We start from the raw sequence: 27,959 nt of genomic DNA, 5'->3' as shown, positions 1-27,959 counted from the left end.
GCTGGGCATCAAAACTCTGCAGCCTCTGAGCCAAGACCTCAAAACCAGAGGAACCGATAACTCTGAACTTCAGTGTTGGTGTGAGCTATAAGGTGACGTGTTGATCAGAGGCTTTTGTCAGACTTTGATTCAAAAATCTCTGCTTGTACGACCCACAACTGAGTCAAATCCACATCCTCAGAACCTAAAGGTTCAGCTAGCTCATCAGACCCTTAACACTTATTTCCTGGATCCTTTGGGAGTTTACAGAGGGTCCTGGACTTCATCAAAATCCGCCACAACTCAAACCCAAGAACTTCAGAGGGGTCATTCCATATCAGATCAGAAAAGGTTGCTGCAGCACCATCTCTGATTTTGTTCAGACATTGACATGAACAGGTCCAGAAAAGAAGACCTGTACACGGCCCACGTTTTCATGTTTTCAGCCTTTGATATTATTCTGTTTTTATAACCTGACAAACACCTTATCTGAGAAGCCATGTTTGGACATTAAGACCTAGTACTATTATCACTGTCTCAGGGAAAAGAGAGAGACTCTGAACTCAGCTCTGAGACAGTTTCAGAAGGAGCACTGACATACAGGGCCTGTGTCCACCAGGGGGCGCGGATGAGCTCAGGTGCTGATGGCCCTCTGCCATGCTCACCTGCAGTATCTGCAAAGCTTTTAAAAGCCTCATTTCAGGGAATCAAACACCGTATAGACAAAGAATAAACTAAATCTGAGACAGTGCAGCAACCGCTCTCTTGGATTGAAACATCTGTGGACGTCAGATGTTTGGATCTGAACCAACAGCCTGTTTAAAGGGCTGCTCCTCATCAAGCCCCAGCCATTCTTTGATTACCAGCAGCTGATATTCAGTCATTTTGCAGATATAATCTTTGTACTGTTTCAAAAACCATTGTCTTATTCAGGTTTGGACCGTGGCCCAAAATTGAGGTTAAGGTGTAGCTGTAAAGTTATCAGAGGAAAAACTGCACTGACAAAAATGCAGAGAATGTGATGAATGTGGATATTTTAAGCAATAGTTGCTCCATGTGGAAGACCTAAAAAAAATGTTTAAAGTTCCAAAAGTCTATTTCAATACATTCTCCTCCCCCTTCCACTAACCCATGCTCCAGATACTGGTATCAGGGTAGATTTGAACCAGCCACTCCCAGACCACTATGACCTTTCAGCCATAAACAAATCCATCACACTACCAAGCATCCTTCACATTGCAAACATCTCTCACAGTGCTTTTCAGACTTCAGTTTGTGTGTTGGACCTCAAAAATGTACTGACTCACACAAGAATTGAACTCACAACCTCTTACCTCCCAGTCCATCTTCTAACTGACCAAGCCACTTGGTTAGACAAAGGGGTTCATTTTTAAAAAGTTTTTCAGTCTTTCCTTTGTTCAACCAACCTTCAAAAACTCACTGCCTCAACCTGAACTCACAACCTCATGAACACAAGGCAGTGTTCTACCAGTCTACGCCATCTTCTCAGACAGTTGAACCCTCTTTATTTGAGCCTTTCAGTGTTTACTTTGACTGCTAGGTTTCAAAACTCTGCAGCCTCTGAGGCTCGAACCCAAAACCTCTGAACTTCAGACCCGAGTTGAAAGTGCTGAGTGGTCAGATCAAGGTTGATTCTCAACCCTAACGGCTGACCCAAATAACAGAGCCCCGAACGCTCGCGAGGTGGTGAAGATTAGGCCCGCGTTGCTTGTTGAGAAACTCACTGAATGAATTCTTTCTGATGTCTCCTCTCTTTCTTTTCTCTCCTCCCTGCCTGCCAACTGACATACTTTCTTTTAATTCATCGGGAGCGTGGGAGGGAGAAGAGATGGATGGAGAGAGAAAGAAAGTCTGTTTCAGCATCAAAAGACAGTCTCGGAGACTAGAGGGAATATGCTGACTCTTCGATGTGCTTTTTGATGATGCCTTTCTGTTTTATGAACTCAATGATATGCGACAGCACCAGCAGTGTGTTAGCCTACTTCTCTCTTTACCGTTCTTGCCCTCTGTCTCGCTAGCTCTCTTTCCCTCATCTTAATACACCCTGTCGCTCACTATTCCCTCTCTGGAATGATCTCGCCTTGTCTCTCGTCTCTTGCTAAAATCTGTCTTTTATTTTGTAAAATATTCTTTCTGGAATCATCTGAAAGGAGAAGCTTACTTTACAAGACAATATTTTGACAGCTCACTGAGGAAAGAAGAGCCCAGACGATAAACATCTCTTGAAGAAGAAAGTGAAGATCCCTGAATCGTTAAACATTTACAGGGCCATTGCCCAACTGTTCAATACTACAGAGAATAACATGTACTATTACGTATGACCCAGAAACAACTCACTCATATCTTGACTCACATCTGCTCAAAATTCTTAAGAAAAAACAAGCTTTTTGAAGAGACGTAAAAGAGAATACTGACCACTGTTTTGTCTCGTCAGACCCAAGAAAGTCTTAACTTTACATCAGCGGCTCTGACGTGATTAATGTCACGTTTAATTGAACGTTTCATCATTCACCTGTCGCTGCCTCTTCGGAGAATACAGCAGCATGAGGCTGATCTGATTTACTAGACCACATCATCTGATGAAAATTATGCATATCTCGTAAAAATAACAGAGAGTATTGCACAGCAGTCTTTCGGGAATGATTTACGTAAATGTGATAAACTGGCAAATTGTTATTGGCAGGATAAACGCGTATCCACTTATCATCAGAAAGACGCTTTTTTTAATCGTCACCGGGCCCAGTCAGATCATAACGTTTGTATTTGGTGTGTTTTGCGTGATTAAAAACTTTGATACGTACCCCACAACACAGGTTAAACAACTGACTACTGTATTTAACCAGTTTTTACTGCAGAGGGAAACATTTACTGTCTGTGTAATGACGGGCTGTACTAGTTAGTCTCTTCAAAGCTGCTACACTCAATATTTTAATATTAACACACGGTGAAATAATCATATGTAATGTAAAAACACTCATATTCATACTGATGAACCCACAGAGCTTTACCACCAGACTCTGCAGTGTAACTCGGCTGTATGTAGCATTTAAGCATCTTTTATCGTTGTTTTGATTTTACAGCCAAGCGAGACTAAGACAGGCAGATATGTCGAGCGTGCACGCAGTTGGAACCGGCTGAGACAATACGAGGATGACTGACCTATGAAGATCGGGTATGTAGATGTGTGAATGGTGGAGAAACACTGAGGACAACTACTGGCCAGGTGAGGAACAGCGAGGTCTGAAAGGGGTTGGTGCAGGTTTTTTAAGTGGACTAAACTGAACCCTAACTTCAACCAAAGAAGCAATTTCTGTACTCACGCATTATGTTACTGACCGTGTAGAGGTATAGTGGTAGGTTTGTAGGAGATTAGACGGTATACGATCAAACATGTTGCATGATAGCCTGCAGTTTAGATAGTGGCAAAATCCAGATCTTCAAGTAGAAAAAGACTTGATTCGTTATGACTCAGATGGCTTCATTTATTCCAAATATTCAAGTCTAACTGAAGTTCTCTGACATTACACATAATTAGTTAACTTTGCCACAGTTTCTTAGGTTTCATCCGCTTGCACTCAATCATTATACCAACTTCTCGCACTGCCTAAAATGACCATCTTAAAAAAGTAATTCATTCTCATATTCAACCCTGCCAAAAGCAGAGGAATAATTTAAATCCTCCCACTGCACCTTCATCAGTATTTCACGGTAGATCTCACTTCAAAATAATGCCACATGTTTCACCCTGGATGAAATTATGAGACTACAGGGTCAGAATTTAAGTTGCAATTGTTCGTTTACGTGGACGTGTTTTTTTGGTATGTGCATTCGCATTCCCTGTGCTCTGACATTATCAACTTACGTTTCCGGGGTCAGTATGGTCAGAACAAAGTGAGCTGTGGCTGCCAGGGAGAGGGTAAGTGTAGACACAAAAACTATCTTTGTTTTAAATGTCGCCATATATCTCAAAAAAGGTTAACTGTTTTGTCATTCTGGTTTTGTTACAGTCGCTGTCCACGAGTCAAAAACACCTAATCAAATTTATTTACGCTCACTTCACACACAGTGTCAGCCTGCTCTTTTACTGAATCTTATAAAAAATACAGAATAAAAGAATAGAAACAGCAAAAAATTGCTTTTCCTGACAAACGTTTGGTTGTTCGGACAAATTGAATGCATATTTTCCAGTCTGAGCAATCAATCTGATCGTGTTAAATGCAATTTTAATGACCACGCCAAAACGCACTGGCCTATGAGGATTTCCCAAATGTGAGTGAAACATACAATTCATGTGATTCTAAAGGAAACCTGGCACGCACGCAAGATAGTGAAATAAAAACCTAACACCTCAAAGTATAACCTTGTGTTTTCTGCACCCTGCTGGACTATTTGAGTACGCACAGTATACAGTACGTACGAGCACTGTATGCCCCCCTCCCTCCAACACACATTCACACACCCACACGCTCATCTGCAGACACACAGAGACATGTTCGCGTGATTAATGCTCTCCGTTTTCCAATTTCTTGCTAATTAGCAGCTGCCTGTAGCTCATACCGACTGATATATAAAAGACATTTTATTTAGCCTGTGTCGGTAGAGCCACAGACAACGTAATTACACGTTTAATTACTCCACGTTAGTAGTTTGTGCTGTACAGAGGCCAATTTAACGGACAGAGTTTCTGCTTGTTTACACTTTTCAATTACTGCTGTATTCCTCTTATCCAATCTGAAGAGGTGGGCTGAATAGAAACCGCATTCAATTCTTATTCAATACTCTTTTTTGGTAACATTTGCTCATGTGATGCATTGAAAGACGTGATGATTTGATTTGATACATTTGAAAGTCTGACAACTTCAAAGTCATAACTCGCCAGTCTTCCACACAATACGTGTTATGGTCCAGGACCAGGAGTGCAGCAGTGCAAACCAGTACTTACTTATTTACATGTCTAAAGAGCTACTCTATCTCTTGTTGTAAGACAGAGTTCCCCAAACGTTGTTTTAAACGTTTAAAATCTGGTATATTTCTGGAGAAAGTACACAGGCAAGGCACTGTAACTGGTAATGATGCATTTTACGGTTGATTTCCATGAATTCTGAATAATTTCCATAAGGTTTCCTGGAAAGAGCTATGTCACGTGATTCATTTCCAGTAAAAGGCTACGATAACCAAAACTTTTACTCGGATTACTTACTTTCAGCTGAACTTGCAGAATGTGAATTATATCTACAGACCAACACACAATTCAATATATGTGAGGGGGAAAAAAGTTTCCAGTTCTAAATTAATGATGAATGAATACTGAGTTTATGTGGAGCTTTCCCCTCAAATTAGCACCACATTGCACAGTTCATTCCAGGACAGCTCACGCATACGCAGTTGTGTTGTGACATTTTCCTGTGCTTTAGAGAAGATTTGTCAAACTGAGAGTTGGGACTTTCAAAAAGAAAAAGAGAAAAGCTTCAGCTCACGTTTTAACAATCCAAAGAATCCATACAACACGACGTACCGTATTTCTCTGCTCTAAAATGAAATATATATTGTATAGCGTAGCCTACATTTGCTGTTTGGGATAACTAACATTCACTTAGGGACTGTATGAAAATTACTTAGGTGCAGCTGAGCCTCCAGAAAGGCCTTCTTCACAGTTAGAAATATTTTGTATGGACCCTCCCCCTTAGCAATCGTCAACTTTAAATCAAACATAAGAAAATGGTAAATATTCTCACATCCAAGAGTTGTGAAGTGGGAGTAAGTTGCATGTTTTTCTGTATTCGCATTCAAAACACGGGACCGTCCTGGTTAATGGACCGATCGCACAATTCCCGTCTGTTTAAACGATCTCATCTTTGTTTCTGAGAAATCCTGTTTTGTCATTTTGGCAGAACAGATGGGTCTAAACACTACAATACCCATGAGCCTGTTGCTGAGGAGAAGAAGCCGGTACGCTGTGAGTAAGTAACCTCATTAAAGATGCAGGTTTTATTGTCATTTCTCTCGAGATTGTAATATTTAGCTTCGGCCGCCGTTAGCTTTGCACGTTTTCAGATCAGTGATTGGATTTCTTGCTAAACTGCACCTTGGGAGTTGTAGTTAACTTGCCTTGTATCTTTGACCTGTTATCAAAGAACCAAATATTTGCTGACACAGTTGTTTACCTTTTGTAACCTCTTTGCAAAAATATCTCTATATGACAGATTTAGTATTTGATTCTTTTGGTAAAGCTGGGAATAACTGTCGATAGATATAATGTTAATCGCTTATTTTCTATAAAAATCCACTGCGGTCTGTAGTTCTACAGACAAATATGTTGGCCCTACAAGCTACCTATACTTTAATAATTTTCCTACAGTCCCTTATATAAATTATTTCCTGGTTTATGCTCTTCAGATTGAATTACTGTGTTTTTTTGTGTCAGACTGTATATTTAACAATTTGGAAATATATCGAGGTCTATTACATATCCTTCCTATGATGCAATTTTCCCTGCATTTCCACACATAAAATGTAAATTCACCTAAAATGCACCGCGGCCAGGCAATTACATTGCAGCTTGTATCCTTGAGAGACCAACAGATGTCTTCTCCTGTAATACACCGATTCCATCAGCCTCTAACAAAACACTCACCCCCAGTCAAATGGCAAAGCTTTCACAGCATAAGAATGAGTCTGCCTCGCTGAAAAGCTGCAGCATCTGACAGAGACACCCACTGTTTCTTTATATAACACCTTTTTATAGCACCTATTTACCTTGAAATGACGTTGCCAAGTAACAACATCCTGATTGTGTGGTGTGCATGTGTGCCAGTGATGGATGCTCTAAAGTACTATTATAGGCTCTAAAAGTGGGGTAGTAACAGCGGCTGGGCAAACGACTTCAAGTCCCCTTTACTCTCCTGCAGGTCTGCTGCTGTAGAAAGGTGCAGGCAGGAACTCATATATCACCACCGCACATGAATCCTTAATGCCGCTAATGCCCGCTGCCTTGCAAAGGGCAAAACGCTTTTAGATGCAGTGATGCGAGATATTGTGACTACTTCTTTTGCATCGCATCTCGTGTCTTTTTCACATTTTTCTACCCTCTCCTTTCCTCTCCTTCTCAATATGAGCTGCTTAACTGATACATGTACTACAGTAATCCCCTTCTTAGTGAATGGGATTAATATTTAATTCAAGAAGAGCCTTTTATCGATACCTCGCCGTGCATTCATTGTTCACTCTGTTTAGGGTGGCTTTAGCCAGCTTTTAGCAAATTGGAGGAATGGTGAGTGTATTACAGCGATGGAGCGGGCAGATAGGAGCAGAGAAACGCCGCTGGAGTTCTTTGGACAAGTGGCCGCACTAAGTTTTTGGAGTTTGCAGAGGGAACATTTATCAGCATCTTGTTAGAAATGCAGTAGAGCGAGTTAGTTGGGTTAAAAATGATGTTTGGGAAAAATTGTACCAAACAGCTTTGCAACTACAAAATCCTATTAGCAATGCATCATGGGAATATTTCCCTTCAAAATGTCTTGCATGTATTGAACAGCTATTATTCTAAAGGGAAACTACAGATACCCTCTGGTTCTCCGTTGCTTTCTGTATTGGTCTCTCTACCTCTTTCTGCTTTATCCTTGAAACTCCAGTGCTTACATGCATAAAGGTACCAAGAGCCTATTATGCACTGCAGTGCTGACCCAGGATTAGCCCTGAGGCCAGAACGCATGACAGCGTAAACATAACATAACACATATGTGGTATAGGATGGAATCTGTCTGCAGTTTGAGATAAAACTTTCAAACTTGAACACACACATGGGCAACTATCTCAGCACATCCTGTGAAATAGGCCAATATTATTTATTTTTGACAGCGAGCTGTTAATGTTGGCCAAATATTGCAAAGTGGAATCCCGGGCAATGCTCGCAGCCAAGAGCGAAGACCGTGAAATCCATCTGAGGTTATTCTCTGCGGGAGAGGGCTGTTTGTAAAGAGCTGCTTGTTTCTACGGGTGTTACACGTGCAGAAGGACAGACCTCTTGGTAAACTGAAGGAGGGGTCACCGAGGGGCAATACAGAAACAATAGAGGATCTTAGGTATCAAAGTTATGAAAAATATATACACTACATCTAAATCTAGAAAACATCTAGAAAGCTCTGGATTAAATTTGTGTTGTATTTAGTCTTTCACATACTGTAAACATCTAAGACAGTGATGCAATCTGCTCCTCGGCTGATGTTACAAAATAAAAGTCTGTTGATAACGTTGTTCAAAGGTCATGTGTCTTTCATACGACGCCAGATTTACTACACCGGTTGGGTCACGGGTTGGAAGTCTAATAGATCTCCCTTTTGTGCTGCTGTCTTTCATAATTATCATTTAAAGAAAAAGAGACTATGAAAATACGAAATTAACTTCAAACTGAGACACGTAACGTTCATTTCATGATGTGAAGCAGCAGGAAGTCCGCTGCTGCTGGTTCACTGATATAAACTGGCTGTGGCTCCACCTACTGGTTTCAGTTATTTATCATTTTTGTGTATTTGCGTCATCACGTTTCCTCAATCCGTGGAAACCCGTGTTCAACCCCCGCCATTAAGTTAACCAGAGCCAGACCGAAATCGGACAAAAAGTGATTCCGCCTTCAAAATAAAACATACGCTGACAGCTGCAAAATGTTTTAGCATAATAAAATCAAAATAATAATAGCAGTAAATAACAGGCTACACTACACTTAATAGCCCACCTTCATTAAGTGGCAGCTTTTGATATCCTTTTACCAATTTACCGACGTGATGTCAGCCTTAATGTGATATAATAGTAATAATAATAATAATGGATCGTTACTATTATTATTGCTGTTGTTGTTAGAAAAGACCCCTGAAGTTCAAAAGCTATTACTAATTCGCTTGTAGTTAGTCAATAATATAGTCTTAATGTTACTCAAACGTTTGATGCACAGTTTATACAATTTTTATTTTGAAAAATTTAACCGGAAGTATTACATTTTAGTTGTAGCTCGACTATGTAAGTGAACGTTTTGCCCACAACGGTATTTTTCTGTAAGCAGTTACACTGTGGTTTGCAGCCATTTCTTTCATCGGCTTGTATCCTGTTATCCAGCGTTGTTTGAGAGGAGTGTCTCCTGCCTGTAACGCAAAGTTCGGAGCAAACCCAAGTTAGATTTTCCTCTCGTTTTCTCGGCTGGCTTCCTTGCCAGCTGAATCTCGTCGGGATGGACCCAGCAAGCCGATATCAAGTGGTGAGTGTGAGGACAGGGGAGATCAAAACACCGTTTGATAGCTCGGCCTGTCTGACACAGGAAACAAGGCCTTGCCTGAATGAAGGCACCGAAGATATTACTATCAAAAGAGGGACTTTTATTACACGGACTCGAAAGTAAAAAGCGGTTTATGGTTACTTGTGTTACATTTTACCCTTATTTTTTCCCTTCTTCCAAATTGTTTTGTTTTGACAGCTAGTCTTCCATCAGACACTTCCGCATCGGCTAAGCTAAGTTAGCTAAGATCAGTCCCGTAGGCCCTGAAAGTTAACACCCGCATAAACGGTATTACACACTTATTAAACCCTCTCTTATGTGTATTTATTTGCTGACTGTAAAACCCGCGGTGAGTTACATGGCTGTTAACACACGCGTAACGCAAACAAACCTAAATTTAAGTTAATATTTAAAGGGGAATGAATAAACAAGCTAATGGAACATTATTGTAATTACTAAATTTAGCTAACACCCAGGTTAAGCATTAAAGTCCAAAGGGCCAGTAAGAGTTCTGTTAAGGGACCGCCACTAATAACTATGTAACTGATACCTTAATAAATAACTTTTCAAAGTACGACTTGCTTTATTTCCAGGCAGAAGAAAGAAATTCAATGGCACTAACATCTGTGTTCCCACATCTATTCAAAACAATGTAGGTAAAGAAAACAGCCAGCTCATAAATTGGAGAATGTTTGGGTTAACTTGCCTAAACATGCGGAGGTTATTTCTTCCGTGTACAGTAACAACAGCAGCTGAGAAATTTTGGAAATAGTTACGACCGCTTTGGGATAAAATCGGCTTTGTGCTCGGATGCCTGTGGTTCTGGGTATGTGAGTGTTAATCCCACAGGATTCAGAACGAGCCAAAGTAAATCGGGTGTTGTGTTCTAACTTTTCAACCTTGAACAAAGGGGAGAGATTTCGACAATAATCCCGTTTTGGTTGAAATAAGATTAATGCGATGCACGATAATCAACTTGAACTGTGGAATCTCGAGGATTATTGAGATACTGCACGGCTCAACACACTCGGGCCAAACTGATAAAAGTTATCAGATGTTGTGGTGTGCAGGCAGCCCCATCGTCATCTCATTACACCCACACAGTTTGCCCTCGGTCTCACAGTTTCTTTTCTAAATACCGCTCAGATTTCTTCAAGTATGGGGCTCTGCTGCTCTGAGCAGGCCTGCCTGACTTTCGGGTATATTTGGACACACAAGGAGGCTTTTGGCTATGTTGTTAAGATCTTATGTAATCCCCTGTGCGCGGGGGTGCATTCTGCTTTGTCCTTGATTCTGAGCCAGTCGTCAGGCGCTCATTCACTCTCTGCCTTGTACATCGACCCTGCGCTGGTGGAGGTTTACGAGGTGGTTTGAGTTCCCAAGATTTTTTTTGGAAAAGCTTATCTGCACGGTGATGAGCAAGTTTCCTTTTTATTATGACTATATGTCTTTAAAAATGCCCAATAGTTAATAGAGCTCTTCTGTTATTAGTCATGTGTTATCACACAGGGTGTTTCCCCTGTTTGTAGTGGTTTCGCACCACAGCAAAAAATTGCCATTACTTCATGGAAAATGTTTGAATTTGTGAATTTCCCTCTTAAACACAGAATTACGACGCTGATCGTTGGAACTCAGAAATACCTCGAAAAATACCAGGCTTCGACCTACTTGTAGCCAAAACCGAAGCGAGTTTAAAACCGAAACTAAATTTGCCCTCAGCATTTGGACGCCACCGCATCAACCTTTTCAGCTACTGTGCTTATCTTGCAAAATGCAAACTTAATGAAGCTACTGGACTAAAATGTTAAAAGCAGACAGGTTATGATGTTCTATCTTTTTACTTACGTTGTTCAGAACTTTGTTTTGAACCACTTGAGCTTAGTCTGTGTTAGTTATCTGATAATGCTGGGTAATGTAGCATTGTACGGGTAAATAAAACATTGACCTGATATTATAGGATTAAACAAATAAGTCACATTTTGTCAAGGTTAATATTCACCTTATTGTCGCTGTACAAAGACAAGATTGAACAACAAATTGCTGTGGCCGGGAGCTGTTAACGCTCGAGTTAGCTTTCTCAAGGGCACCTTGTTAAAAGTAACAGAGACAAGATCGCTCCCTAACTTTGCCCACCCAGATTTCCCGCCAGCCATTCTGTAACCATCACATTCTCATCGCCCCTCTGTAATTTCAGAGGGCGTTTGGCTCCTTGGTCCGAGGAAAATTAATGTACTTAAGTCTGTAGATGACTCTCTCAGCTGTAACACGGACTCTCATTAACGGATTACATGTGTATCGCTTTTCCGGAGACCTTCCTCTGTTGACATACTGGTGTAGGTTCCCTTCTCTGTGCGTACAGTGTCAAACATTCTGTCGAGGTCAAATGGTACTGCTCTTACCCTGCACAGCCGGCATATACCACCAGTAATTTCATTCCAGCGCATAGAGTTTGTCATCCACAATGTTGTATTTGCATGAGCTGTATTTTAGCACAGATCCTAACGTGACTGTAGGTGAATGAATAGTAAACAGTGAAGCTGTAATGCATGAGATAAAATTGCACAGGATTACACACATGGGTCTCTCATGTTTAGATAGGCAATCTAAAACCAGTGCAGGAATGGCAGACCCTGCCGCTACCAATCCAAAATACTATATATAAAGGTAATGACTGACTGTACGGACACCGAATGGTTATTGCAGATAGAATGCTGACTATACATGGTATCGAAAGCTGGCTCTGATTATATGAAAATCTTGAGGAGTGTAACTTAAAAAGCATATTCTAAGACAAACTGAGCCTGAATGAATAGAGCTTTATAATTGAATTTTGATTATCAAGTGCATTGAGGATGGTTTATGATAAATGACTGGTTTACGTCGTCATTTGCTGACTGATTAAATCTCAGCACATTCATAAACACATTCTAGGATTTTGAGCATTTCCAAACAGAACACAAAACTCCAAAAACTACTCAACTGTCGTTAACTGAGGATGACGGGAACGATAGTGATGTTAAAAAACAGGCTAAAGTTGTTTGCTCTTTTGTTTCATTATACCTGTTTAAACAACTGATGAAACAAGATAAATATCTCCCTGCAACTGCCAATGAAACTCACTCATCTGGCTTACATACTGATCCACAAAAAGCTGATAAACAAAAACAGATTGCACAAAGCTCATTTTGTTACATAACTATCTGATGTTGCTGCTCCTATAAGTAAACGGTAATGACGTCAAACTACAAAATATTTAGCCAAAATCCCCCAAATTGTAGCTAATGAATACAGAGTTTACTACTTCTGCTCTTCTCTTTTACTCTCTGTTGGTTGTTTTAGTCAAGCGGCAGTGATTAGTACACAATCTCATGTGTGAGCTCACAAAAAGCGAGGTGTGTATTTCTTCACGTGCGCTTTTCTCGACTTCAGAAAGACCTATTCTGCGTAGAGGAAAGTACTAGTTATTATTAAATATGGAACAGTGTGGGCAGCCCCTCGAGCAGCCATGCTTTTTGGCTGACTGATCAGCTGATCTCTTTGTGCCAATTCCCCCTCGATAGTTGCACAATGAGGACGACTCTTCGGAGGCGTCCGCCGGTGACCGGCAGCCGTGCACTTCTGCCACAGCCCAGGCTGGTACGTCCAGCCAGGACCAGGGCCAGGACCAGGGCCAGGCCCAGGCCTGCGCGGCCACTGCCTCGTCAGCGGGGGAGGCGTCGGGATCAAGGACACAAGGGGAAGCAGAGGCACCCCCACCTCCGTACGCCTCCATTGACCTGGGAGCAACTGCCGCTGCACCTGGTACTCACTCACAGGATTACATTCTTCCTCTAAATGTGAATTTTCTGAGCTGCAACTTTATCTCTCCAGAGTGTGGATGCATGCTTCCTACAGCAGCAACAGGATTACATCTCTTTGCCATTTTGTGGCAACTTCTGGAGTGACTTTACTCATGAGTCATGTTGATTTCCATGACAGCATTACCACATTACTGGCAGCTCCTTAGCTTGATACAGAATGTGGTTCCCATTCTTTCCTTTGTAACCAAGTCTTCTTCCCTCTCTGTTCCTCCAACAGAGACTAGTTTCCGAGGCGACTTCCCAGTGCCGCCGCCCTACAGTGTCGCCACCTCCCTGCCCACATATGACGAAGCGGAGAAGGCCAAAGCAGCTGCCATGGCTGCCTCCGCTGTGGAGGTGATGCCACGGGTAAGGAGACGCACTCGTACACGTACTCTTCCTCCATTTTGGAATCCAAAAATAAATCAGTAAATAAAATATCCTCCCTATTTATGGACATACTTCCACTGACGCATTTTACCTCAAACTGTGTCATAAAGAAAGTGTTTACGTCTAAAGTGCTACACCCTTACAACATAAACAAAGCACACCTATTTTTGTTCCTACATGTCAAATATTTCTCTATTATATCACAATCTGATATATATACATTTACATATATCAGATTGTACATTTATTTATAAATTTGCTGAAGTCATAGTGTTTCAGTCCCGGACGTCTCAGACATGATAACCTACATTTAATTGTTGACTAGTTATATGGATTTGAGTTCTTCAACAGCCGCTATTGTTGGCGTCACAGGAGTTATTTTTAGAACTGAATGAGTGTTTATTAAGATGCCAAGAGACAACGCCCTGTCAAGGTGAGGGAGGTCGAACATTTGTCTCGTGAGTGTGTCTGTTGTGGTATATTTTCTAACCAGTATTATATGTTTATCTGCTGTGGTTTGTTTACGTGTCACGTTAGGATGACGAATTCCCACCCAGAGATGATTTCAGTGACGCTGATCAGCTGCGAGTTGGAAACGATGGAATCTTCATGCTGGCCTTTTTCAGTAAGTCTGTCATACGTGAACTGCCTGGAGCCAGTGTTTGTTTGACCAAGATTATGACACGCTTGAGCAATTCAAATAATTGTTTCCTCATTTGTCAGACTTGAATAACTGAGCTGAGGTCAATGAGCACGGGCCACGACAAACAACTGTGATGTCTGAATCTATCATCATAAAACATTGTGTTTCAATATCAAGTTGATCGATTAAACTCTGTACTTTATGATCATCTCGCTGTTATAAACAAGAGGTAACAAATTATTGATGTGTGGTTGTAAGGCCAGCATTAAGATGATTATCATCTAATGTTTGCTTTTGCATTAGGTTTTCCTCATCAAACTCCATCTACATTTCCACTACTTTAACTTTGAAATTTTCCACAGCCAATTTCAAAATAAATTAAGGCAAAAACGTTTGAACGGAATTCTACCACGCAGGAACAACTAAATGAAGGACTTTTCCTTTTCTGTGGTGTTATTGTTATAAAACTAAATGTCTTTATGTTTGTCCCTCTAGTGGCCTTTCTGTTCAACTGGATCGGATTCTGTTTGTCCTTCTGTTTGACCAACACCATCGCAGGACGCTACGGTGCTATCTGTGGCTTTGGTCTGTCCCTCATCAAGTGGATTCTCATTGTCAGGGTATGTACTTATATCTGGGCAACATTTTTGGCCCAGTTAAAACTAAATGTTACTGACTATTACTGAATAATACAAAACTAAAACGCTTTAAAAACATCCTCTCACTTCAGAAAAATCCAAAATCTACGGTTTAAACGTTTAACTACACACGACGTAACACAAGTCAGGTCTCCTCTCTCTGCATATGTTCACTGGAGGTTCCACATCACACATCTGTAAGTTGCGTACGTGGTCATGGCTGGCGGTTTCCAAACTAGCTGTAACGTGGCAAAATCAGCTCGTCCGTCCGCATATTTTCTTGTGAGCACAGAGAAACGTTCCTCCTTCAGCAGTTAAACAGCCTCAAACGCACATATCATTCTGCACAGTGACGCTCAAATATCCAAGTCAACTACAGAACAGTGCAGCATTACAGGTCATTCGTAAGGTGCTGTCACACAGTGAGCAGTCGCTGCATCCGTGTTCTTTGTTTTGATTCTGTGAGCAGAAAGTCCAAAGAGTTGAACCGTCACAAACTCCAAATGCAGTGGCAAAGAGCCGTGAGAGAAGCAGCCATCCTCCCTCTCCTGTTTACACTAAAACAAATGAAGCAGCAACAACAACGGCTCACTGTCTACAAGTACCTTTTATTGTTGCTATACTGACAAGTTTTTCTGGCCTGTTTATGGTCTTGAACTATTTTGCCCCTACAATTCTTAAGAAGCCCAGTTTAACCCACTCAAGTTCCTGACAGCTTGTGTAACACTCCCATCGAGTTATTAACGCAGCCAAGAATGAGCACTGTTGCGAGTCTAGTCTTTTCCACCAACACACGTTGGAAAAATGGTGGCCATCTTATAATAATGGTCATCTTACAATCAAACAAACAGAGTACATGCAAGACTTATTAAAGTCCTACTCATTGCAGAGTAGACTTTTCTAAATACTTTCCTCCGATTGTATTCTATGTAAGACATGCTGAAAGTGCTAAACATCCGTTTCTGTGTCCAGTTTTCCGACTACTTCACCGGCTACTTCAATGGTCAGTACTGGCTCTGGTGGATCTTCCTGCTGCTTGGTGAGTTTATTGTTATATGGTAAATTGTACTATTTTCCTGACTGTCAGTTCAAACACACCCTATAGTGGAAGTTTCTGTGGTGAAGCGAGTAAATGTATTCGTTATCCTCCCTCCACAGGTCTCCTGCTGTTCTTCAGAGGTTTTGTCAACTATCTAAAAGTTCGCAACATGTCAGAGAACATGGCCACTTCTCATAGAACACGCCTCTTCTTCCTCTATTAAAGGTATGGTCACGTCTTTACAGAAAACATGAAAGACATAAATGACTGTACTGCAGCTTGACCTCATGACTTGATTTCATACCCCCACAGGTTTCCACACTATCACCATTCCTTTTCAATGTGAAGTTCCTTCCCTCCCCCTCGAATGACCTGACTGAGGAGCGTTGCAGCGAACAGAGGAGACGGGGGAAGGAATGAAGGAAAAGAAAGTAGGGAGAAAGTGTTACCAGTCTCATTAAAAGCATAACGCGACTTACTCTGCGGTCGCAACACCTCCGAACCGAGCCGACAAATACATCTTAACGTCTCCTCCCTGGCTTTGTTTTTGTGTTTCATTTTCCTTTGATTCAAAGCTTTAAATGCAGTTGTGAGAAATGCCGAGCCCAGTGCATGTGCAGGAGCGTGACTGACCTTAGCCAACACTTGGCATAAGGACAGATAATCCAAAATCACTAAATGAAAGCACAATGAAACAACGTCTTAATGCATTTGTCATTTGATAATATTACTTTCTCTGTGTTTTCACAGTGACAACCATGTCATCAGCTCATATTTGAATGAGAAAACCTCAGTGTCTATAAAGTGACATTTACACATTAAAATAGAAAATGCGTAGGAGTTGTGAACCCATTCTGAGCCTTTGATATTCAGATTTTCCCTCCAACTTTGCCTCGTTCGTCGACCGAGTAAGGAATTCACCCTCTGCACATTACAATACACCTTCAGCAGTTTAAAGTGCTAGTTTTGTTTTACCATTCCACATTGTTTAATTTCAGGGTGTTTTCAATAAGTCTTACTTTAACTGTGATGTAGCGTTTTTACGCCAAATTAAATCTTACTTGACAGTTTTATAATTAGGATCCTAACACCTCAGCCTCTCTACACCTGGGGAAAAAAAAGAAAAGTAGAAGCCAGAAAGGAAAAGTGACCCAGTACCACAGGGCAGAAAACACACTGGAATTTGTGGAAACTCTTTCACAATGTCCAAGTTTTTGAGACATTAAGCCCTGACCTTCGGACTTTGGATGAGCTCGCTGAAACAGGAAATGGCACAATTTTGCTCTTTAATCTATGAGTCATTAAGCAAATGTTTGAGGCGAAAAACTGAAATCTTAGACTGGTAGTTAAATGCACATCTGTTAAAAAAAAAAAAAAAGAGTTTGTAAACCTGAACTAACTAACCTGAAATATGCACAAACAGATCTGCAGAAATGTCTTTGCTTTCTAATGATAACTGTCACGCTGACCTGACCTATGCAGACGCAGTTCTATTCCATCGTGACATTTTTAGAAAAGGAGGGCTATATTTATCTCTGCACTGGTTGGCGTTCTCTCTGTCTGAATCAAAGCAAAATGAAAAGAAAGTTTCCAAAACATGAAAACCAAAACGTAATAATTTATCATCTTCTCGGGGTGGGGGGTTCATCGCAACCGATCTCCCCGGTCCCCTGTAAAGCGTCATAAACACCGGCTTTTTCTTCTCCACACCGATCGCAAAACAGTCTCTGTAAGCTACCCGAGGACCACGGCTAATCAGTGAAAGCTCCTTGGATAAATCAGTGTTTTTTAGGCCACGCGGGCTGCTCCAGCAGGATCAGTGGAAAGTGGCTCAAAGGCAGGAGGACGGCGTCGTACGCGCCTCCTGCTTCGCTGCTGTGGAAGTGGAATAAGCATTTTTACATACAGTGCAGTGCAGTAACTGTTAACGTGCCAGGCTTGAGTAAAAACTCTTTGGAGTCTAAGAGTCTTATGCAATTTAGTTACTTGTCATGACCTACAATAATATTCTTGTGGATGTAGAGTCCTGTGGTAATGGAATAGATGTAGTTGAATAGTTTAGTCATCAGAGATTGAGATCCACTTATGATATCAGGTTTGGTCCAGAGCAAAGTGTTCTTTAATTTTTAGATAAAGCTGAAGTGCTGACTGGACAAGTAAGAAGTGTGTGTGTGTACTGTGCACACTCGCCAACAAGATTATTTCAATTACCAGTAAATCAGAGGAAAATGCAATGCAATAAAATCAGTAAGACTGTGACTGGTTCTGCATGTTCTGCATGAGTTAGAGAAAACCAGCACGTGGATCTCTCTCTGGGATTTTGGTTTTTATGATAAGATTAGATTTGAAAATTTCTTCCTTTTTCTTTTGACCGAGCGAGAAGCTTTTGGTGATGTAGCTCCTGATGGGAGGGTGGCTTCCGTGTGGACGAAATTACCTTTATTATGTGATAAACTGAGAACAATATCAGCAGATGTTGCCATTTCTGTGACGTGTGTGTGTGTGTACAACAGCGATGAAGTCAGGGGATACTGTCCAGCGTGAATGGAGCATGAGTAGCGTGCGTCATGAAAATGGAGCCTGACTGGACAAAGAAACAGAAACCTGGTTTTGATTATTATTTTTTGTCATCCAGAAAATGAAATGTATATACCAGCTTATGCCAATTCATAATATTTGCACTTTGAAGAACTTCTGTACAGTATGATTTATGAATCTGCTTAACTTGATGCGGGGGTAGAACCTTTAAAAAGTTATCTTAGCCATCCAAGTTTTTCAACTGGAATTCTTAATCATCCCAAATGGATAATTTGCCTTTTGCACTTTTTATTTTTCAAAAATGATAATATTGTTATTGTGTGTCTCGTTTCATCGCTTTTAGCCTAAACTGTGACAGCTTGAGTATTGCTAAACTTTCAAACTTTTTTTAAGCTTTCTTTTCTTTTTTTTGACTCTGGTCATATCCCACTTAAAAGCCTCTTTCAGCAATATCAAGATCTTTCAATGAATTTAAGCTCTGCTGCATGATTTATCCACTCGAATGAGTGGGTTAATATTAGGATTAATCTAGTACAAATACATTTCTTTGTTTGTAAATAAATGAAGAAAAAAAAATGAGACGGCAGCCAAGTAAATTTTTTGTCCAGAATAATACTTGTAACATCTTCTAAAACACTTGTTATGCATTTATTGTAAATTGTAACTGGAATTTAATTGACAGATGATGTCTTGCCAAAATGCCAATAAAGTTCAAAAACCTGCCAGTTAAGTCTGACGTCGGGTTCTGTTTTTCTTTTCTTTTCTTTTTTTTTTTTTTAAAACCATGCTTGGAGTCTGAATTATGCCAAAAAAATTATACAGGTTGGCAGGTTGTAAACTGGGAGAGTGTATTATGTAAAGTATCAAAAGTTAAAACTAGGATTATCAAAATGACACTACAAAAGAAAAAAATCATGCGGTTTGCCCTTTTTCAGCAGCCATGAACCATGAGCTCAAACAAAAAATAGTTCATATTATTAGTTCTAAAGGTGTAGTGGTATATTTATGTCTGTCATCCAGTCAATCATCAGGCTCACTCCCTACCATCACTGCCATGCTCTCACTGTGAAACTGCCCTTCAACCAGCTTCACTGTCCATTTTCTCTTGTATTATCTCCCTCGGCCTTCACTTCACGGTTCAATACAGACAAAATGACCTTGAAAATATAATAACTACTTGAAGTAACAAATGTCCTGATGTCCAAATATGCCCCGTGCCCATCATCTTTATGGCACTTGGGCACATTTATTACTAGACTTATTCCACTTTGGGCAAAGTTCACCCACAGTGGCAATGCTGGTCTGTCCTTTATCGACCACTTGGTGGGATAAAGGCCTGAGCGCCATCTGTGTGTCTTTGTTGATCATCTGTGGATTTCAGCCTCTCCTCTCATAGACGCGATGCATCTGACATGGGTTTACCTTTCTGATAATAAAGGTTAACTGTAGGAGCCCAGTCCACAGACACCATGCTGTTTAAAGCTCTACGGCAGAGAAAAGAGAACAAAGAGAACAGACCTTAATTTAACGCCTGTGGCAGTAAGGTCGTGTTGCTCCTAAAAATCACACAGGAAGAGGATGGTTTTAACCTGAAAGAATAAAAGCTCCTACAAGTGTTATAGTCTCTGTATAATCAACATCTTTTTACACTCTAGAATAAAGATACGCTGGTAACGTTTTCCATTTCTTTTCTTCCCCCACTATGTAGTACATCCCGTGACCTGTACTATAAATTCATTTATTTCTCATATCATCTGCATTTGCAGCAAGATTAAAAGTGTGGTGACTTGTCACTGCACTGCTGCAGTTTGTATTCATTAAATCCACTAGATGGAGCCAAATACTGCTTGCAACACACTACTTATAGGGGTTCAAGTGTCAAAACTCTTGTCAAGCCCTCACTCCAATTTAAGTATGTCTTTTTTATGTCTTTGGGTTACTGTTAACTTCACAGTTAAATAAAAAATCAATCAATCGATCAATTATGACAATGCTTTAAGACACCCATAGGTCATCGCTCACCAAAAAGATCCTTGTTTTTTTTTTTTTCAGCTAAAATGTAAGAATTCACTTTCTTCATCGGAAATCCTTTATGATCAATTTAACTTTCATGGGTTTTGAAGTGATGGGACTCCCCAACTGTATGCACGAGGGAGGCAGCATTAATATTATTTGATTATGGGGACGGAGGACTATAAATGTTGAATGGCTCGTATGGCTTTGATGAGCAGACATCTTTATTATCTATAAAATCTAAAAGTCAAAGTATTCTAAAATATTGATTTAACACCTCTCTTGTCGTTTTATTAAATGGCTCCTGTTTCATTGATGATCTGATATCTTATTTTTATGGTTCAGTTTCTCTTTAAGTCAGCTATGCTACAGTGGTGATTTGTGACCCATTTTACTCCTGTAGTTTTATTGAAGTTTAAATGGCGGTATGACCTAACCACTGATCCGAGTTCAGCGGTACCACTCGGAGAGGCTTGATAAATATAAGCCAGAGGCTCTTTAGCGCTGCTCTGGGAGAGCTTTTTGCTCTCTGCTAGATCAATGTGTCCTCACACCCCAGTGCCTCAGGCTATTAACCAGCCCCTCTCTCCTTACGCTGCCGCCCGTGTTAATGTCCAAAAGCTTTGGTTTGACGTGTGAAGACAACACCACTGGTCAGGAGGCAGAAAAACCAGCAGGTTTTTAAATATATATGTACCCTAATTTATTCACCTAAAGTTTCTAAGTAAAGACTTGTTATTATCACTGTTCATTATAATTATTTTTTTTTAAATATACATAATATGTAAAAATGAAAGCCTAAGACCAAAAGTTAACTTACAAACAACAACTGAACCGTAAGACCAAGACAAACCACACTGCCCCATCTAGGACATAAAGTACTCACTGAAGATAACATTATAGTTAACTTGTCACTGGATTAATGAAGGCTACACGATACCTTAAACTGAATGATACCGTGCCTAACACAAATGTAATTACTTGCCGAGATAGAAATGGCCCCTGGTTTCTCCACAGGGATTTCATGCCCAATATAATTTCCCCTGGCTTTTCTGACGTTACAAGTTGTTGGGTCAATAATTTTGAATTGCACTGAAACGAGACCTCTCTCAAATGAATTCATACTTAGTATTTTATGGCTGACCGTTAATTGGTGGTCTGGGATATGAATAATGATCATTTAGCTACAAAATTACAACCGTGTAAATACCTAGAAAGAAGAGCAGTGTGGGAATATTGAAACTCTGGCACAGAGTCAAATGAACAAAATGGACTGTGATCAAAAAAGTCTTCCAAAAAAGAAAGGAAGAAATCTAATGTATGTGTATGCCATTCTGTGAAACTCCATACTCTCAATCAAGTCCTGAGACAATACTCAAGTAGTATTTAATGCTAATATTCTACCGTTTACCATTGATACTACCATTTAAATTCAGTAGGCTAAAAGTTAAAATTCATTTATTTAGAAAACTATTAATAAATGGAAGATGATCTTTTATCTCAAACACTTGTGCCTCCCTTTACCTGCAGTGCCATTAGCATTACCCTCTTGCATTCATTCTTTTATTCTGTTTTCTACAGATATGTTTGAACCTGCCTTATAAAGCTCCCGATTCAAGCACAATTCGCTTTTTCAGAGCCCAGTAATCAGCATTAAGACATTCGGATTGTAGTGACTATTCCCATCGCCAAGATCATTTTCATGTAATATCCTTTTTCACCACACGGTGGCACTGGCTACACACGCATTCCCTTCACCTATATGTAAACTTGTAAGTAAAACCGCAGAGTCTATGTTGAGGTATAGCGTCAGTGGAGCAGTTACAGGTTAAGTGTCTTGCAGCGGGAGTAGCAGAGGTTTCTGTGAACTTAATGCTCCTGCAACCTCCACTCTTTAAAAGAAAAAAGAGGATCGGGGATCCAGATCCAATTCACCCCATTACCCTCTGAAACGTGGAGTAACTGATAACAGTGACATCTTACGGCAGTTTCATTAATGTGACATAGTTTTATCATTTTTAGCCCATAAACAACACTGTCCTGCATCAGCAAAAAGGACATTTGAAAAATTACCCTAAGTCCAGTGCAGAAATCTGGACCGATGACCTTACTCAAGGCCGAGACTAGACCAGAGTACTGTCCGTACTGGGAGAAGAGCCTCATCTGCCCGTACACCGTGAAATCCTTGAAGCTACAAGCTGTCTCTTGCCTCTTGACAGACAGGGCTCAGGTGTTGCTCTTCCCTTCCTGTGTAAATTATACACCGGGTTTTGATAGGTGTCACATTAGACACAGGATGTTGTTCTCCCTCTGTCTCTCTCTTCCTCTTTTTTTGTGTTGCTGACAACAGCCGTGTGAGCTACAGCTGCCAGAACTGGCTCTACAACAGCAGATTAAAATGTCATAAAGACATTTTTTGTTGTGGTGATTTAACGCTACTTTCAAGACCAGTCTGTTTCTTTTATCCTGTTTTTCCTTCTGAGATGCTGTGATGTTTCTCAGTTTGTGTGAACAAATTACTTTTCTCGCTAACATTAACACTGATTTCCACTAGACCAGCTACTTTACGTTTGTGTTACTTTCATCCATCCTTTTAAAGCCATGGTGGCTATTGCTGCTTACATAACTACACTGCTGATGTATTCCACACCATTACAGTGCTCATCTATGTGCCAGAGGAATGTCTTATTGTTTTAAATTTTGCTAATATGGCTTAAGTATATTTGCAGTAAAGGAGAAAAACAGGCATTGCTTTGGGTTATTTAATAATACTTTGTCTTTTCTTTTGAAATTTGGATCTCTTTCTTTGTAGCAAGAAAGCAGAGAAAACTAATTTGTATGTGTGGAAGAGATGCGTCAACTCAGTCAATTTTCCACGACATTGTTGTCAGTTCAAATGGTGTCAAATACGTGATTCATCTCAGAACTGATGTGAATTATCATTTAAAAACATCTCTTCTGCATAGGCTTTTTGAATTATCTGTGAGGGCCAGCAGCGCTGATGTAGTAACACAGGAGCACACTGTGAATAACAATCAGTGTCCGCTGGAGGAAGTCTTTCAGTAAAGACTGTATACAGAAAACAAAATCTGAACGTTAAAAAGAGGAAAAGAAAGAGTAGCTTACGTTCAACAGAGAAGCCTATTCACATAATGGGTTTATGTTCCCTACTTGCCTGCCCGCCTGCCCCTGGCCCCAATCTGGCCTCCTCTCTTTTAGAAGGCCTTAATGACTAACCCATTTACATAACTCCCTTCCGGTTTGCAAATGTTTCCCTTTATGAGGCCCTCTCCTCCCTCTGAACTCATTCTCCTCATCCTTTCTTGCTCTCCGTCTCTGTATCTGAAAGTCTCTCGCCCTCGCTCTGACCAGGTGGAGCCTGGTCGGGGCCTCGTCTCGAGCCCAAAGTAAACTTTGTCACACGCAGAGAGAGAAAAGCGGCCGGTGAGCTGCGCTGACAATCTCTGTCAACAGCATATCTGAAGGCCTCGGCTGCCTGGCTACTGCTGAGTGTGTGTGTGTGTGTGCATGCTTAAAACCAACTGGTGTTGGTGTGTGTGTCTACTTCACCATGCTCACTCATTAGCTTTAACGTCTGTGGGTGTCAGTACTGATAGCCGACAACTTGACTCTGCCAAACAACACAACGTACTGATCAATGAAAACACTTCATCTACAAGCACGTCAGAACTGTCTGATTATTTTTGGCGTGCAGGTCCTTTCTTCTGTTTTATTTTGTACATGTCATTGTGCACATTTACACCTAACACTGAAAGAATCATTCAACCTTTTGCAATAAAATACATGTATTCGCTTTCTTATCAAGAGTTGGATGACATACCACTGTCATATCTGTCTGTTAACTATGGAGCTAGCAGCCAGAGCCAATTAGCTTAGCATAAAGCCTGGGGGCAGGGGGAAACAGCTAACCTAGCTCTCTGAAAACTTCAAAACTACAAGTACCGGCACCTCTAAATTTGACTTTATAAACACATTATCGTGTTTTGTAATCTGTATATAAGCCAAAAGGTAAAAGCGACAAGTCACGGTTTTACAGGGTTACCTGCTGGAACTGTTGCCCGGGCAACCAGCGGCCATGCGAAATGATATCGTGGAAAGAAAATATTTGCGATCTGCAGTGTATCTGACAAAGCTTCAGATAAAAACGTGATGGAAACAAACACATATAAATACAGGAAACTGCTAAACTGATCCAATCGTATACAGATGTTTACCAAGTGTCAGTGCATCAGCCTTATCAAACCACAAACAAGACTCTCAAGTGTTAATTCTACGGTTTTGTAATTAAACTATCATGCTCTGAAACTCCTAAACTAGGATGAAAGACAAGGTGTCAAATCAAATTTTTTCTAGTATTTATTTAACTCCTCTCGCAAAGACTGATTCTATATGTCTGATCCACAGATAATGTATTGATTTTTCTGTCGTACAGAGTATGTTAACAAATGTTACTTAAATGCTATTTAGGAAAGCGGAGAGCTAATGTGGACTGCTACACCTCTTTGCAACCTCAGAGATTCTCAGGTGGTAAGTATTGTACGCATTTGATCGACAACCAAGAGCTGATTACTGTCACGCACTGCAAAGAAAAAAGGTAAATTGAGAGGATTTCAAAATAAAAGCAAAACATAGCTGTTGTCATTACATGACCTGAGTATAACGGGGAGATGTGGTTGAAAGCTTCACAAAAGGGTAGTGCAGTAAGAGCACCTTGAGTTTAGATTAGATTTTTTATCAGTGCCTGCAGACTTTGATAGACCCTGTTTACAGAATCTTCAAAACAGCTTCTTAAACCATTTTTAACAGCCTTTTGTTATATGTGTTTTTATATACCAAACCCTCCATTCACTCGCTACAGCAGTAACCCACACAACAGCAAAGCTTCTTAACCCCGTGGCACTAGGTGAGGAAATATGTAATCTCTTTGGCACAAGGCAGCGTGGCTTTCAAGTGGGCATGAAACACAGTGTTGAGGAAGAACAGAAAAGCTGTGTGTTCCGCTTTTGGCATTCACATGTACACACACGCCTCCTTCATTCAGGAGTCACTACAAACAGCAGGGCCTTGGGCCGTCTTTCGTGCATACAGGAAGAATGGGTTTGGAATGGCTTCCAGGACACATACCTGTCTGTTGTCGGATGTCAAGCGTGGAACTGTGACATTTCACAAGACTGCACGTACAAAACACACCCCTCACAATACACATTCACATACACTGGGATTTTTAGGGCATTTCCCACAGATGTGAGACCTGGGAAGATTACACACCACCTCAAATGTAGCCTAAAGGTTACCTCTTTAAAAGAACAAAGAATTTGTCACTGAGATGAGAAGTAAAGTCTTTAATCTAACATTGTATAATGAGTGTGTGGGGTAATTCTTCGTGGGTGGGTCGTCCTGCCTTGGCACAATTCTTGTGGAAAAGAAAGTTTACTTCACTTCTTTCCTGGAATTGTCTAAACTTTACTTGTACTATCCTGTGCAGCAAACCGCACCCTTTGGTACCAAAGTAGACTCAAAAAGTTCCTAAAAAAGGACCTGAGTCATGTCTTTAAAGACACAATGACATAGCTTTAAAAAAAAAAAAAAAAGAAGCTCTAACTGTGTGTTCTCGTGTTAATTGTCATCTCTGGTCATATATTAAATGCGTTAAAATAAGTTTTCTAGGATTTTAAAAGCTCCATATTATATTTGATGACCCATCTTGAGCTCAAAAGCATATACATACATTTAGCGAATCACATGTAATTTAAAGCTACTGGCTACTACTGCCCATTATTTAAAACTGTATCTAACCACTAGCTTGTAGGTCATAGCAGCTAGCAGCTAGCAACAGCAGCAGGTCTTTAAAAAAGATATTTGTTGGTGTATACATGTCACTTAACATAGATTTTTAGCAGCTAATATTGCTAACAAAATACCAACACCTAGTGTCACATCTTTCTCAAAGACCTGTCTGACCAGACTGACCAACAATAAGCTTTGTTTGACTTCTGCACCATTTACCCCTTGTTCCTATGCAGCACTGTGTGTCCGGAGCAGCACTTATAATATACGCACGTGCACACACTGGTACAAGCTCAATGTCAGCAAATATTGACATTCTACTGTGGATGTCACCTGGTCTGCCAGTTGAGGAATAATACACCAGCGACACAGCCGCTCATTAATCAGCGGAAGTCACACGACACTGACAGGACAACAGCATCCGGGAGGATGAAGATATTTCTACAAGAGGGCATTAGGTAGCAGTCAACTCTGGGTAGACTTAGAAAAAGGGAAAATGCTACGTATTACGTTGAAACTTTTCAAAGAATAAATGTCCACGTTGAGTCTTGCAGGCTACAGAAATAGCCTTGAATCACAAATGCCGACTGCCAAATACAGTTTTATCTGTTGCAAAAACAGAGAGACGCATTTTTAGGGCCCAAGCAAAAAGTGTGTGAAAGCCCTGTCGGAACTGCTCGGATTATTATTGTTATTCCTGTAGCAAGTAAATCGCCTTTTTGAGGGCCTAAACATGCTCAAAAACTCACAAAGGTTTGCACATGTGTCAGACCTGTCGAAAATGTATGTATTTTAGGGGTCTTGTGCATGGGCGCTGCAAAATAACTCTATAACACCCCCCAGAAAATTTCAAAACCCCCATGCCATTGGACCACATATGTAACATGCCCAGATGTACAAAAAAGTCTCCTGATGTCATGGCCTCAAACCTACAGGAAGTCAGACTTCTGATATTAGATTACTTTGACCATTACATATTACTTTTATATTACATTACTTCTAAATTACAGATACTTTACTGATCTTCTGATATTATAATTACATTACTTCTATTATTACACTTTTCTGATGTTATTGCTTGTGTTTCTCTCTTTCCTATTTATATTTTGATAACTGAATAAGTAGTTTGTTGATATGAAGTTTCAGAAATATTTTACTGATCTGTTTTTTTATAGAAATAAAAATATTTTCTTACCTTCGCCTTTGGCAGATCCTGTTGTTTCTGTCAATTCAGCTGAAACACACGGAACATTTGTTTAAAAACAGGTTTTTCCAAACACAACATTAATCAAAAAAAAACTAATACTAACAAGGCATAACTGGTCATTATCTTTCCAACAGTAACAGTCATTTTTTGTGACATAAACTGTTTAATGCCAGTGCTCTGTGTTGGACAGGTGCTGTTTGTGAATTACCTGGAGGCCTCTGTCCTGGTCCCAAACAACTACTTCATTGTACGAAGACTCTCTGTGATTGTGGATGATGTCTCTCTGCTAGTGGACGATGTCGTCAAATCGGGGAACTCTGTCACTGCGACTTTTGACTGTGTCTTTGTGAGCCGTGGACAATGTCTCTCTCATTGTGGACGGCGTCTCGGCGATTGTGGACAAAGTGGTGACACCTTCAGGAGATCAAAGAGAAACATACAAAGGAAAATGATCAGTACACCACTACCTATTCCTCATCGACAGTTTAACCATGAAAACACACAGCAGTGTGAAGTTGCGGAACAGCTAGAGTCTCGTGTCTGGAAATTTGATAATAAGGACTGTGACCTTGGGCATCA

The 27,959-nt window shown here is 40.5% G+C and overlaps 1 protein-coding gene and 1 long non-coding RNA gene across 2 annotated transcripts in view; one reads left to right on the top strand and one right to left on the bottom strand.

Moving 5' to 3' along the window:
• The window catches only part of LOC127139150 (uncharacterized), a 204,025-nt gene that overhangs the window by 9,312 nt on the left and 166,754 nt on the right, over window positions 1-27,959 (bottom strand). Inside the window, exons 3-4 of the long non-coding RNA XR_007809139.1 lie at window positions 27,589-27,794; window positions 27,369-27,407 (exon numbers count right to left, since the gene is read on the bottom strand). This is a non-coding gene — a long non-coding RNA (uncharacterized LOC127139150). The remainder of the gene's footprint in view (window positions 1-27,368; window positions 27,408-27,588; window positions 27,795-27,959) is intronic.
• Window positions 9,022-19,082, top strand: ndfip2 (Nedd4 family interacting protein 2). Its single transcript, XM_018689215.2, has 8 exons — window positions 9,022-9,247; window positions 12,826-13,066; window positions 13,343-13,473; window positions 14,032-14,119; window positions 14,633-14,757; window positions 15,748-15,814; window positions 15,934-16,039; window positions 16,127-19,082. Exons 1-7 carry the CDS (start codon window positions 9,221-9,223, stop codon window positions 16,035-16,037), a joined length of 783 nt encoding a protein of 260 aa, XP_018544731.1. The 5' UTR covers window positions 9,022-9,220; the 3' UTR covers window positions 16,038-16,039; window positions 16,127-19,082.

Source organism: Lates calcarifer, linkage group LG7_2 (assembly GCF_001640805.2).
Source record: "Lates calcarifer isolate ASB-BC8 linkage group LG7_2, TLL_Latcal_v3, whole genome shotgun sequence".
Lineage (NCBI taxonomy): Eukaryota > Metazoa > Chordata > Actinopteri > Centropomidae > Lates > Lates calcarifer.
The sequence above is the reverse complement of the archived record's forward strand: the minus strand, read 5'-3'. Positions and strand labels throughout refer to the sequence as shown.

Bases quoted from the DNA above. Each gene is read 5' to 3' on its own strand.
- ndfip2 (XM_018689215.2), top strand. From the start codon at position 9,221: ATGGACCCAGCAAGCCGATATCAAGTG. The intron at 9,248-12,825 runs GTGAGTGTGAGG...CCCCCTCGATAG, and splicing joins CAGCAAGCCGATATCAAGTG to TTGCACAATGAGGACGACTC. The intron at 13,067-13,342 runs GTACTCACTCAC...TTCCTCCAACAG, and splicing joins AGCAACTGCCGCTGCACCTG to AGACTAGTTTCCGAGGCGAC.